The sequence below is a fragment of the Lagenorhynchus albirostris genome, chromosome 3 (genome assembly GCF_949774975.1).
Source record: "Lagenorhynchus albirostris chromosome 3, mLagAlb1.1, whole genome shotgun sequence".
In the NCBI taxonomy this organism is placed as follows: Eukaryota; Metazoa; Chordata; class Mammalia; order Artiodactyla; family Delphinidae; genus Lagenorhynchus; species Lagenorhynchus albirostris.
The window spans coordinates 127,433,062-127,447,725 of NC_083097.1; the positions used below are offsets into that span (position 1 = coordinate 127,433,062).

The 14,664-nt window shown below is 39.2% G+C and overlaps 1 protein-coding gene across 2 annotated transcripts in view; it reads left to right on the plus strand.

Annotated features, from left to right (window-relative positions):
• Positions 1-14,436, plus strand: part of G3BP1 (G3BP stress granule assembly factor 1) — a 31,191-nt gene extending 16,755 nt beyond the window's left edge. For both annotated transcript variants that reach the window (XM_060144067.1, XM_060144068.1), the window contains 10 exons: positions 77-158; positions 632-805; positions 3,628-3,718; positions 4,654-4,747; positions 5,936-6,137; positions 7,737-7,838; positions 8,291-8,402; positions 8,621-8,749; positions 9,135-9,244; positions 13,326-14,436. In XM_060144067.1, the coding sequence (XP_060000050.1) occupies positions 77-158; positions 632-805; positions 3,628-3,718; positions 4,654-4,747; positions 5,936-6,137; positions 7,737-7,838; positions 8,291-8,402; positions 8,621-8,749; positions 9,135-9,244; positions 13,326-13,532 (1,303 nt within the window). In that variant the 3' untranslated portion in view covers positions 13,533-14,436. The remainder of the gene's footprint in view (positions 1-76; positions 159-631; positions 806-3,627; positions 3,719-4,653; positions 4,748-5,935; positions 6,138-7,736; positions 7,839-8,290; positions 8,403-8,620; positions 8,750-9,134; positions 9,245-13,325) is intronic.
• Positions 14,437-14,664: the final 228 nt, after the last annotated feature.

Below are 14,664 nucleotides of genomic sequence, written 5' to 3' on the forward strand. Positions count from 1 at the left end.
AGATGGGTTCAAACATGAATAGTAAATACCTGGTCTTAGGATACTTGAAGATGACAAGTATCTTTCTGTTTTACAGATTTTATGGAAAGAACTCTTCTTATGTCCATGGGGGATTGGATTCGAATGGAAAGCCAGCAGATGCGGTCTATGGACAGAAAGTAAGCAAAACAAGCTTCGTGTAGGCTGTTGAGTAGCTAGAAAATAACCCATAGAATTGAGGTGGATACATGCTTGATACATTTGTTGATATTTAAAGATGAAATTTCTCAACTTCTGTTTAGAAATTTAGGTATTCAGTAACTACTTGGTTTATATGATAATCATTGAAAAGCTTATAATGTCACTTTTGTTCATTTTTATGATATATTCTGAAGTTCTTTTATGTTAGAAGATGATAGGTTTTAGCATGGGGATCATCTATTGTAAACATTTTAGTTATGTTAATTAAGGACAATAATTTTAATAATTAAGGTTAAGGTGTCATTGGGAATATACTATATTAAGACAAATTACAGTGGGGTCTGTGTAGTTTGTAATTTAAATGTGCACAGGTAAATGCTCTATCTTTGTTGTGTTAGAAAGTTTTTTGTTGTTCTTGGAGATTCTGCATTCTCTTTCTTCGATTCCTTAGGAAATCCATAGGAAAGTGATGTCACAAAATTTCACCAATTGCCACACTAAGATCCGTCATGTCGATGCTCATGCCACCCTGAATGATGGTGTGGTGGTCCAGGTGATGGGCTTGCTCTCTAATAACAATCAGGCTTTGAGGAGATTCATGCAGACCTTTGTCCTTGCTCCTGAGGTATGAAAAAAAAATAACAATGAAAGGTTGTACATGTCTTTTTAAAAACTGTTCATTTTGAAGTTTTAAATATACAGAAAAGTTGAAATAATAGTGCAGAAGTACTCTTTCATATATCTTACCTAGAGCCACATTTGTCCACACATTTATAATTCTTTTTCTATTTACCTATAATTTTTAATTCTAAACTATTTTAAAAGTAAATTGGAGGACTTCTCTGGTGACACAGCAGTTAAGAATCCACCTGCCAATGCAGGGGACACGGGTTCGATCCCTGGTCGGGAAGATCCCACATGCCGCGGAGCAACTAAGCCCGTGCGCCACAACTACTGAGCCTGCACTCTAGAGCCTGCGAGCCACAAGTACTGAGCACATGTGCCACAGCTACTGAAGTCCGCACGCCTAGAGCCCGTGCTCCGCAACAAGAGAAGCCACCTCAGTGAGAAGCCCGCACACCACCACAAAGAGTAGTCCCCACTCACCGCAACTAGAGAAAGCCTGTGTGCAGCAACGAAGACCCAGCGCAGCCAAAATTAGATAAATAAATAAAATTAAAAAAAAAAAAAGTAAATTGGAGATATTATGCCCAGTCATCCTCCAGTACTTAAGTGAGCACTTCTTTTTTTTTTTTTTTTTTTTTTTGTGGTACACGGGCCTCTCACTGTTGTGGCCTCTCCTGTTGCGGAGCACAGGCTCCGGACGCGCAGGCTCAGTGGCCATGGTTCACAGGCCTAGCCGCTCCGCTGCATGTGGGATCTTCCTGGACCGGGGCACGAACCCATGTCCCCTGCATCAGCAGGCGGACTCTCAACCACTGCGCCACCAGGGAAGCCCGTGAGCACTTATTAAGAATAAGGACTTCTCTTCCATAACCATAGTACAGTTATCAAATTAGAGTATTTGTAATACAGTTATCCATCTATAGTCTATATTTAAATTTTGGTTATTGTCCCAGTAATACAAAGAATAGTAATTTTTTTTTCCTTGTCCAAGATTCAGTTCAGGATTACACATTGCATATAGCTGTCATGTCTCTTTAGGCTCCTTTAATCAGCTATAATTCATTAATCTTTTGTTTTTCAAGACGTTGACATTTTTAAAGAGGACAATCAAATTACCGTGTAGAATGCATCAGTTTGAATTGTCTGATATTTCCTTATAATTAGTTTTAGGTTATACATGTCTTTCAGTGCCTCACATTAGGTAGCACTTGATGTCATTTAGGCCCATTATTAGTATTACTTAGTTAAGGTGATGGTCACCAGGTTTTGCCACTGTAAAGTTAGTGCTTTTACTTTTCTCATTAGTAAGTAAATTGTGGGTGCTTCTTTGAGACTGTGCGTATACTTTGTTCTTCATCAAACTTTTAGACGCTAGTTCTAGCATTCATTGATTCTTGCCAGAATCAATTGCTACTCTGATGGCTACAAATGGTGATCATCTAATTCTTTATTTATTAGTTGGCATTCTACTGTAAAGAACTTTGCCTTTTCTTCTGTCTGTCATGGGGTCTTTATTTAATGGATTTAGTTAATTTTTTATTAATTTCCGAAGTGTCCTAGGATCTGCTAAGTGTGAACCCCTTCAAGCAGGTTTCTGTTTTTTTTGTTTGTTTGTTTTGGGGTTTTTTTTTGCGGTGGGGGGGCAGTTTGTGGCACAGATGTTTCAGGTTCACCTTGCACTCTCCCTGCTCCAGACACGACCCCAGTTCTGGAGTCAGCTGTTACTTCAAGGAGCCCTGTTTTTCTTTTAGTTATCATGCTTTTCATGAAAAGACTACAGGCTTATGTTGATTAATTGCATTTGTACTGCCTTCTCGACTGGTCTAGAATGAACAGAGTAAGGAATCCTATCTGTGAGCGTGTGGAAGGGGCTCCAAGAGGACCTGCTGACTAAAAGTTTTCTTTAGCATTACTTGTCAGATACTTTTCTGTTGAAGGGTAGTGAATCTAAAATCCCTGTCATTTTACTGTTTGAATATAAAATAACTCAGTTGTCTATTTTAAAAATTACATGAAGTCGCTTTAGTCATGATTTTTAGAGGAAGGCTTAGATTATCTATAGTGTTAAAATTGTTGATGGACTTCTAAATATTCAAGGAATCATGGGATGATTATTAATTATTCTAAATTTAGTTCTTTTTTGCCTTTAAAGATCTTAACATTACCATAGTATAATGGATTGTTACATAAACTGTCTCATTTAATATTCAAAGCTCTAAAGTATGAGTTGGTATCCTTCATTTTGCAGATGAAGAAACAGCCTTAGAAATTGAATGACTAGTAAATGACATAGTTGGATTTCAGTGTAGTTGTGTCTTATACCTAGGGTAGGCAAACCTTTTTAGCTACACGTTTGAGTGCTTGTGTCAATATTCTTGGGTAGAGATTTAGCGAATTTTAAAGTGTCTGTTGCAATTGGTAATATGTATTTATTGTTCAAGAAATGATTTGAAGTCTGGGCTTTGGCATCTTAAATACTTAGAGTTTGTCAGTTTTGGATATTCACCTGGTGGTATTTTAAGCACACAGTATGTAATGTAAAGCAGGGATCCTTTCAGCCTTGACCTTATTGGCATTTGGGGCTGGGTGACTGCTTGCTGTGGGGCTGTCCTGTGCGGCGTAGGGTGTCTGGCAGCGTCCCTGCCATCTCCTCAGTAGTTGTCAGCTCTCCTCCCTGACGGGAAACCTGAAATGTCTCCCAAAGTTGCCAAATGTCTCCTGGGGTGGGCAGTATTGCCTTTAGTTGAGAACGATGGTGTAGGGTGATGTGGAATTTTAAAAGTTTGCTGAATAAATGAAAACTTTCTGTTGGCATTGCAGGGCTCTGTTGCAAATAAGTTCTATGTTCATAATGATATCTTCAGATACCAAGATGAGGTCTTTGGTGGCTTTGTCACTGAGCCTCAGGAAGGTAAGTTACTTGTCTAAATTTTTTTGGATGGCATCAGATTGACCTGAAGAGAGTGTAGGTTTCTTGAATGTTTTCATAATTCTCTGTATCTTTCATTAGTAACTTCTGTCAAGGCATAAGAAGGGTTGGAGATTTTAACCTACTTGAGGCTGATAGGTTAGTCTACTTCACTGATACTGGTAGAAGACATCAAACTCCTAAATCAGAAGTAGACAGGTTATTATAGCAACAATAGTAGCATCTTAGCCATAGTTTCCGTAGGACACTGCAGAAGTTTAGATGATACCTGCGGTGCAGTGGGGTGCATTACTAGAGTGGAACCTAAGTTTCAGCAACCAAAACCTTATAATGGGGCAGCAAACATGCCTGCCCATTGCTCTGGAGAGAGACGCTGTTTTCTGAGAGTGTTGCTGTATAAATATTCTTAAATGGTAGTCTGGAACAAAGATTAGCCATTGCCTGAGTTGTAAGATATGCAGAAACACAGCTACCCGTGGAGAATTGTCTCTAAATGCTGAGTAATTAGTATTTTAGTGTTTTCTGTATGACTCAGAATTCTAAGTGCTTTGTACTTACTGTATAATACAACAGCCTTACAGATAAGTATTTTAGGAACTATTGTTCCCTTTTAATAAATTAGGGCACTGAAATGCACGGAGGTCATTTGCCTGATGTCATATAGCTAGTTAGGTGGTAGAACCTTCGTTGGATTACTGGCAATATGACCTCAGACTCCATGCTTGTAACCCAAACATTACGATGGCCTTAATTCTGTCCTTAAAGCCTACGTCATGATTTTACCCAATTTTCTTTATCTTTTATGTATGTGTACTGTTCTTATTTCATTGCCTTTTTTATCATGGTGAACATTGTGCAAGTGAATATATTTGTGAGTTAAGTGAGCACAAATATGTTAAATTTCTTTTCTCATTTAGAATCTGAAGAAGAAGTAGAGGAACCTGAAGAAAGACAGCAGACACCTGAGGTGGTACCTGATGATTCTGGAACTTTCTATGATCAAACTGTCAGGTAAGGAAAACTTTGTTCATCTGTCCAGAGCTGCATGAGAATTTGAGTTGTTTAGTCTTTCTCTTTGTTGGAGGGCAGCCATAATGCTCAGAATTATCTCAGAAAATAGTGATAATTTCCCAGAAGAAAGGTTTTGCTTTTGGTATGTAACATAAATATGTAACTTGTTTAATATAGATTGCAGTCTGAGGACTACTTAAATAGTATCCATCAGTTGCTTTTCGGTTATCAAGTATTTAATACATCAAGGCATAGCTTTAAGTGCTTTTTTTGAGATGCAAGGTGTACAAGGACTTAGACATAAATTGACAAAAATTCAGACATGAGTTAAGTAACAATAAAGAACTTCATTTATTAGCTCAGACAAATGTGTGACTATATCTTAGGTTTTTTTTAATCTGCAACTGGAACAGAAATATGTTGGATAGCAATATAAATTAATATTTACTTGTTGCCCTGTGATACCCTTAATGTTAATATTCAGTGCTTAAAGTATACTTTCAAATGTGTCTCAAGGTGTGGTGATGGGACTGACTTTACTCACCTGGGTTGCTGGTTGAAAATGAAGATTTGTTGTCCTACCACAAACTTACCAAATTAGAATTTCCGGTGGGGGAAAGCATCTGCAGTTTGTTAAAGTGACTTATGTGGAAGTTTAAGAACTATTCTGAGTCACAACTGATGGGTTTTTTTTTCCCTCCAAAATTCCTTGTGTGTTTTTGTGAGAAAAAATTTTGATACTAAAAACCACATAACATAAAATTTACCTTCTTAACCATTTTTAAGTGTACTTTTTAGTAGTGTTAAGTATATGCACGTGATTGTGCAGCAGATCTCTAGAAATTTTTATCTTGAAAAAACTGAAACTGTACCTTTCCACCTCCCCATAGCCTATTAGAGTTATGTGATAGGTAAATTGTAATAATTTTGGGATTCTGAGAAACACTGCTCTGGTTCATTTTGATCTGTTTGATGCATTTGCTTAATCAGAATTTAGCAAATCTGACTGCAGTTAAGATTTGCTCACTGAGGGCTTTTCTAAAAAGTTGTCTTGTTTTAATACGCAAATACATAATTCTTAGATCTTTTTGGGGAGGAGAGAGCTATGTTTTTTAGGTTCAGGTCTCTAGGAATTTCTTGCTAAATCAACGGAAGCAGAATGATATTTCTCAAATTTTACCATGAAAGCAATGACTTAGAAGAACATTTAGAAGAACCTGTTGCTGAACCAGAGCCTGATCCTGAACCAGAGCCAGAGCAAGAACCTGTGTCTGAAGTCCAAGAGGAAAAGTCTGAGCCAGTATTGGAAGAAACTGCTCCTGAGGATGCTCAGAAGAGTTCTTCTCCAGCGCCTGCAGACATAGCCCAGACAGTGCAGGAGGACTTGAGAGTATGCAATGCGTCTTCATTTTTATTCCACTTCTATTTTTAAAAATCTCTCTTCTTCTTTATTGTTGCTTGGTTGCCTTTTGTAGGTACATTTTCATATTGGTTGTTTAGGGAAGTTTCTTCCATATTGAGCCATACCTCAGATAAGAAGTAAGATGCATATTGCTTTCTAAAATCAAAAGTAGTTTTTCCCCTCCTCTAAGGAAACTTGAATACTTTTTAGGCCAGAAATTTCAGGTGCTATTTTATCACTGCATCAACAAACCTTATTTTTAATATTACATCTTTCAAATTGCAGATTATTGTGTGCTTGTTAAACAAGTGATAGTCTATCTTTGAAAAATAACATGGCACAACAGACTTTTCCTGCCCTTTTCTATGAAATCTAATTGAGGACAACTTTACAGTACAAGTAGAAACAAATTGCTCAAGTATAACTACTTTTCTAATCAGAATACCTGATTTGAAAAGTTTGAAGATTTTCACTTACTGTCCCTGAGTCACATCAAGATGATAACTGAACTAACAGAACCTTTACAGTTGATGCTCCTTGAAGGAATATGTTTTAGTGCTGTATTTATGGGACCAGGTTCTTGTAATGCCGTTTCTCTAACAGTTATTTCAAGTGTCTTTGCGTTAGGCATTGTTCTAGGTATGGGAACTGTCAGTAAAGTAGATAGAGTTCTTGGTCTCTGGAAGCTTCTGGGTGAGTAGGAAAGAGAAATGGTGAAATCACTTTAGCTTGCAGGTGGAAAAGTAGGTTGGCTGGATTGAGAATGGATGACAACTTAGGTGGCTTAATTATAGTAGTTCTGGAGAGAGGTAATGACATCTTGGATTAGGGTCATGGCAGTGGAGATGGAGAAGAGATTTAAGATGTAAATAATAGGATTTGGTGATTTTGGTATTGATTGATATAACTCAAGAAGATTCTAAAGTTGGTGTGATTGGGTTATAGATTGAGAGAATCATAGGAGGAAGAGCTGGTTTTGGAAGGAGAATTTTCTTTGATTCACAAACTTGAAATTATGTGAAAGTAGCCTCTCATACTTTGCTGATACTTGATTAGTCCTAAGGAATTTTAGTACTAAATTTTAAGTAAAGGGGAAAAGGAATCTCAAGTTACTTATAAATTCCATCTTGCCTCTGAAAATGAGATGTGCATGTAATAATACAAGAATTCAAAAGCTAATACCTTTTTTTAAATAAATTTTATTTATTTATTTATTTATTTATTGCTGTGTTGAGTCTTCGTTGTGTGTGGTCTTTCTCTAGTTGCGGCAAGCGGGAGCCACTCTTGGTTGCGGTGTGTGGGCTTCTCATTGCGGTGGCTTTTCTTATTGCGGAGCACGGGCTCTGCGTGCCCAGGCTTCAGTAGGTGTGGCTCGCAGGCTCAAGAGCGCAGGCTCAGTAGTTGTGGCACATGGGCTTAGTTGCTCCGTGGCATGTGGGATCTTCCCGGCCCAGGGCTTGAACCCGTGTACCCTGCATTGGTAGGCGGATTCTTAACCACTGCACCACCAGGGAAGCCCAAAAGCTAATACCTTTTATATTGTTGTGATAAGTAGTGTAATCAACTGATGTTGGTGTGTTCCCTTAGACCTTTTCTTGGGCATCTGTGACCAGTAAGAACCTTCCACCCAGTGGAGCTGTTCCAGTTACTGGGATACCACCTCATGTTGTTAAAGTACCAGCTTCACAGGTGAGTTTCTAATTAAGCTTGCATATTAGGCAAATTTACTTGTATTTTTGTGTAATGTGATTTCACAGAGGTTTAATGAATAAGGCAGAGGAGAAGGGTACAAGGTGATTGTTTTTTTTATTTTTTAATTTAATTTTATTTTTTTATATAGCAGGTTCTTATTAGTCATCAGTTTTATACACATCAATGTATACATGTCAATCCCAATCACCCAATTCATCACACCACCAGCCCCCGCCCCTGCCGCTTTTTCCCCTTGGTGTCCATACGTTTGTTCTCTACATCTGTGTTACAAGGTGATTTTTAATGTGTGTTTTTTTTTTTTTTTTGTGAGAGAATGAGGGAATTGTCATTTTCTAGTTTAAACCTTATTGTTAGCTAGGATACTTCACAAGAATAAAAGGTAAGCTTGCTTTGTTCTTACACAAAAGTTAACGTTACACATTTTTTAGCCTCGTCCGGAGTCTAAGCCTGAATCTCAGATTCCACCGCAGAGGCCTCAGAGGGATCAAAGGGTGCGAGAACAGCGAATAAATGTTCCTCCCCAGAGGGGACCTAGACCAGGTGAGAGCTCAGAAGGGTGGCTTCTTTAGTCTGAGCCTGTTGAGGGTGAGAGCTTGTTTTGGGAGGGTAGTTGATGTTTGCGTGTACTTAGATTTTAAAAAATATGTTGTGGAGTTAATGGAATTGCCTGTATTTAGGGGTAGAGAGAACTGTTGAATGGAACAGTCATGTAAAGGTGTCCTCTTTCTCATTCCTTCCTGCTTTTGTTTCCTCTTCAGTCCGTGAGGCTGGTGAGCAAGGTGACGTTGAACCCCGAAGAATCGTGAGACACCCTGACAGTCACCAACTCTTTATCGGCAACCTGCCTCATGAGGTGGACAAATCAGAGCTTAAAGATTTTTTTCAAAGTAGGTTATTGAGTTTTAAATACTAGATTCATTTAATACAGTGCTATCCAATAGAAACAGATGAGCCACATTTGTAATTTTAAGTTTTGTAGTAACATTTTAAAAGGCAAAAAGAACCTGGATAATTTAATTTTAATATTTTATTTAACCCAGTGTATCTAAGACATCATCTTAATATGTACAAACATGAGATACTTTCCATCAGCCTATCCTAAGTCTTTGAAATCCAGCGTGTATGTTGCACGTAGGGCACATCTTATTTTGGAGTAGCCACAATTGACATGCTTTGTAACCATGTGTTACTAGTGGCTTTCATTGGACAGTGCACGTGTAATACTTAAAGGAAATGTTCTAAGTTATTTGAGAATCTGTGTTCCACTTGCAGATTATGGGAATGTGGTAGAGCTGCGTATTAACAGCGGTGGGAAATTACCCAATTTTGGGTTCGTTGTGTTTGATGATTCTGAGCCTGTTCAGAAGGTGCTTAGCAACAGGGTAAGCAGTTTTTCATCTTGATTTTCTGTATCTTTGGTCTTTTAATGTATTCATCCTTAAAACTGTGTCTTATATGTAAAGCGCAGTTTATTCCAACATGTCTGGGTAATATTTTCCATCATGTTTAACCATTATTAAAAGAACTGCCTGGGAGTTAGAAAAACAAAACTGCCATCCAAATAATGTACTTTTTGAATATGTGCATGATGGAGAATGAAATAACTATGGTAACCAATGCACTGAAATTTATGCAGTTCCTTTCTTTGGTAGTGGCTTAGTGGCTTCTGGTGTAAGTGATGAATTAAATATTATGTTACTTTTAGCTAAGATAACTTAGAATCAGTTTGTTTAGCAGGTATATTTGTAGTCTTCATATATAACTGTTTGGGTATAACTATGAGGAACTTCTTTTGTTCTATAAGTTGTCTGGGTTTGGAGTCACCCTACCTTAAGGCACTTTTATTAACAGTACTTTTCTAATAATAGAGGGATTTGTAGAATCAGAATCTTATTTCTGTGTTCTTAAAGAGACCGTTCCTGGGCTTCCCTGGTGGCGCAGTGGTTGAGAGTCTGCCTGCCGATGCAGGGGACACGGGTTCGCGTCCTGGTCTGGGAAGATCCCACATGCCGCGGAGCGGCTGCGCCCGTGAGCCATGGCCGCTGAGCCTGCACGTCCGGAGCCTGTGCTCCGCTACGGGAAGGCCACAACAGTGAGAGGCCCATGTACCGCAAAAAAAAAAAAAAAAAAAAAAAAAAGAGCCCTTTCCTTTCCCCACGTCTTTCATTAGCAAAAACCACTTTCTGTAGTAGTAGAGAATAACAAAGGTGTAAATACTGTTAATTTACTGAGATGGGTGTGGGAGTTTTAAGACCTCACTTTTTTTTCGATTGAGGTGAAATTCACATAACAAAATTAACCGTTTTAAAGTTCAAGACTTCCTTGTTGGCGCAGTGGTTAAGAATCTGCCTGCCAATGCAGGGGACATGGGTTTAAGCCCTGGTCTGGGAAGATCCCACACGCTGCGGAGTAACTAAGCCCGTGTGCCACAACTACTGAGTCTGCGCTCTAGGGCCCGCGAGCCACAGCCACTGAGCCTGTGCACCACAACTACTGAGGCCTGTGCACCCTAGAGCCTACACGCTGCAGCAACTGAGCCCATGCGCCACAACTACTGAAGCCCGTTTGCTCTAGGGCACATGTGCCGCAACTACTGAGCCTGCGTGCTGCAACTACTGAAGCCCATGTGCCTAGAGCCTGTGCTCCACAGCAAGAGAACCCACTGGAATGAGAAGCCCGCACACCACAACGAAGAGTAGCACCTGCTCTGTGCAACTAGCAAAAGCCTGCACACAGCCATGAAGATCCAGCGTGGCCAAAGACAAATTAACAAAACAAAACAAAAAATTTCATTAAAAAATAATACAGGGCTTCCCTGGTGGTGCAGTGGTTGAGAGTCCGCCTGCCGATGCAGGGGACACGGGTTCGTGCCCCGGTCCGGGAGGATCTCACGTGCCGCAGAGCGGCTGGGCCTGTGAGCCTTGGCTGCTGAGCCTGCGCGTCTGGAGCCTGTGCTCCGCAGCGGGAGAGGCCACAACAGTGAGAGGCCTGCCACAGCAAAAAAAAAAAAATAATAATAATACAGTGTGCAACTCATTGGCATTTAATACACATTGTTGTGCAACCATCACCTATCTAGTTGCAAAACATTTTCATCAAAAGTAAGTCCCTTACTCATTGAGCAGTTTTTCCCCATATCCTCTCTCCCCAGCCCCTGGCAACCACTAATCTGCTTTCAGTCTCTGCCATTTAAAACTTACACATTTTATTAACCATGTTAGTTAGAAATGTTGTAGATCATTATTTCCCAGAGGTTCTCCAGAACCTCTGATGCTCTCCAGAATGTTAATGGGTATATTACAAAGTTTAATGTTGTGGTCATAACATTAAGTTAGCCTTAATCTGAAAGGTGCATTGTCTGTCAAACTGTTGGACCACTACTTTTGTGAAGCGTCTCCTGCAAAACCCTGAGAAGTGTGGAGAGAATATGGCTTATGTCACCCAGGACACAGAATACTGAACACAGAGATGTCCAGTAGGCTTTGTTGGTAAATCCACCATTGAGCATACAATAGATCCAGGGGCCACACTTTTTGGTGCAGCCTTGACTTTGTATTTTCTTAGATGGTATGATACTCCTGTGGGGCCAAACAAGGTCAGGCCGGATAGCTTGCTTCCAGTTAATTATCCAAGATGAGGGCTTTGGTGTTTCATTTAACCCCTGTGGGTAAGGCATGGCATCATTATGCATAGAAATTGTTGAGGTAAATTTCCTCAGAAAGTGGGCTGTATGTCTGCTACCTTTTTTCATTCAGATTGCTTCTATCCTTGTGATACCTCCATAGAGGTATCTTCTATAACTACCTTTTAAAATATCCGCAGTCCTAACCTCTCCTTATCTTTCAGACTTTAAATGATTTTATTTTTCCCATTGTATCTAGAACATTACCAGGAACAGCACTTCACATTAATGTGTGTGATTTATATGCTGTGTATATATAAAAATATATATATATAAATGTTTGTAAATTTGTGTTAAAATACTTATAAATGTACAAATATAAGTATATATTTAATCAGAATTTAAAATTCACTTTAGAGTCAGAGCTCAAAAGAGGCTCCCCGCCCCACCCCCATGCAGGTTTCCTTACATGCACTTTCAGATCATTCCTGTGAACTCTGGTGACTTCAGATGTAGCTTGCCTTTCCCTCACCTCACTGTACTGGTAGAAGTCTACCATACTCCCTTCAGAATTTTTTTAGACTTTTTTTTGTTTTGGTTTGTTCTTAATTTTTAAATATTTATTTATTTGGTTGCATCGGGTCTTAGTTGCGGCAGGCGGGCTCCTTAGTTGTGGCTTGCTGGCTCCTTAGTTGCAGCAGGCGGGCTCCTTAGTTGTGGCTGTCTGACTCCTTAGCTGTAGCATGCAAACTCTTGGTTGCGGCATGCATGTGGGATCTAGTTCCCTGACCAGGGATCGAACCCGGGTCCCCTGCATTGGGAGCGCAGAGTCTTAACCACTGTGCTACCAGGGAAACCCCCTTCAGTAATTTTTTATGAGTACAGAAATAGCTCATAGAATATGACCGTGGTGTCTGACCATGCTGTGTCGGTTCAGAGCTCATGCTTTCCTGTCAGGATGCCTTGGTTTACATTGCTCTTCTGTCTCTCACTAGCCTTGTGACCCGTGCAGTCTTGTTCCTTAACCTCCCTGGCGGATAGTTTGCTGGTCTCTATAAAATAGGTGTGCTAACAACCTTGAAAGGGTTGTTGTGAGGATTAAATGAGATAATAAAAGTGAAGTATATAGAATACTTCTCTGCGTAGTAAGTACTGTTAGATATTTATTTTAAAAAATATTACAGTAGAAAACCACTGAGTACCAGCAAGGAGCGTAAATTGAGTTCATTGGAATCTTGAGTAACCCTTTGTTTGCTGTACTTCTCTTGGCAAAAAAGAAAGCCCAAGACATAGTGGGAAGTATCTTTTTTTTCCTGCACTAAGATCTGGTATCTTTATTATCTTCAGTATTTTCCCAAATTCTGTTCAGGCAAATAGCATTTTAAGATTATATTTAGATGAAATTCATGATGTTTTTGAGACATAGATGTACTTTGCATAAACATGTGCAGCAAAGTCTTTCCACATTAGGTGATGATGGGATTTTATTCTAAGCCTCCCAATCCATGGAGAAGGTGGCAATTTTTATTTATATTCTATTTATATAATTCTGTGGGAATATAAGATGTGCTTTAATAAGTACAAAGAGAGTTACTCTGCTGCACTGTTTAAATTGACTTTTTGACTTTTGAACTAGCTTGCGTACCTAACTGCTTTTCCATGTATCTGTTAGTGGGAAAATTATGTGTTCTGAGTTTGAGACAAAAAACTGCGCTGTGAGAACGTAGGTGATTTGTAACCTGCTGGTTCCTTGTTTTGTCTTGGTTTTATAGCTTTGTTTTGTCTTTGGTAGTCAGTAGCCCATAAGCACTCTGTAAGTCTGTTCACCTTGGTTCTTACAGCCCATCATGTTCAGAGGTGAGGTCCGTCTGAATGTGGAAGAAAAGAAGACTCGAGCCGCCCGGGAAGGAGACCGCCGAGATAACCGCCTTCGGGGACCTGGAGGCCCTCGAGGTGGGCTGGGTGGTGGGATGAGAGGCCCACCCCGTGGAGGCATGGTGCAGAAACCAGGATTTGGAGTGGGAAGGGGCATTGCTCCAAGGCAGTGAATTGCTCTTCACCGATCTTCAGGCAGCAGTACAAACCCTAGCTCCCACAGAATGGTGATTTCTTCAGTCAACCTTTTGGTATCTTGGAATCTGATCCTAGTCTATGATAAACTGCTTAAGTTTGTACAATTCTACTTTTTGTGTTACTGGTGTGTGCTCCTTCCCCTCTCACCCCCACCCCTCCACCTTTTAGTCCTTCACTTCCAGTTTTGTGGAATGATATTTTAGGAAAAGTGGATTTTTAAAGAAGAAAAAAAAAAGACTGCGTTTCCTTGCTTTATTTGCATATAGACTGGATTTTTTTTTTAACAGTTTCCCCAAAGGAATGTGTCTTGCTTATTACTGACATTTGGTATGTTTCATTCATTGGAATGTTTCTTACTTATTTTCTACATGTTTCAAAAGCCTGTGAGAATTACAGGATTTGATAAACATTCTGAAGGCAGGTAGAACCCAAATTGTCTCTTCTTTGAGAGTCATAACTACCTTCTGGTGTGGAAAAATTGCTGTTGGAAAAATTGACAATTTAGATTCTCTCTGGTATGGTTAAAAACTGAATAAAAGGTGTTAGTAGAGTTTTTCTTTGGATACGTGGTTGCAGAACAGTTCCAAAACCTGTTTTTACCATTGAAATTTAAACTGTGAGATAGGTTTTAAATGTCTAGAATGCAACTGATAAGCTTTTCTTGAACTGTTAGATTTTTTTTTTTGAAGTAGAGTTTTTTCATGTTTAATTTGTATTTGTTAAAAAAAAACCAAAAAGACCCAAAAAAATTTCAAAAATCTGAATAACACAAAACCAGAGCAAAACTGTTGTGCCTTCTATTTATCTTTGATTCCAGTCTTGGCAATTGTTTAAAAGAAAAATAATAATAAAAAAAATAAACTTAGATTTGTTCTATTAGGTTCAGAGTATGTTGGGAATTATAGAATCCCTCTTTCACCCTGTATGTCTTGTGTTCATTTGTTATGCCTTATTCTGAAATTGAGTCTCAAACTGGAATGCTTTTGAGGTCAGATGCTTCTGTAGAGGTCCTTTGACCTGAGTAGTTCAGCATTTGTATTAAGTTTTATTTCAGTGTCTCTTCAGAATCATAATCGTGGCCCATAAGAAAGAATGTGACTTTAATAT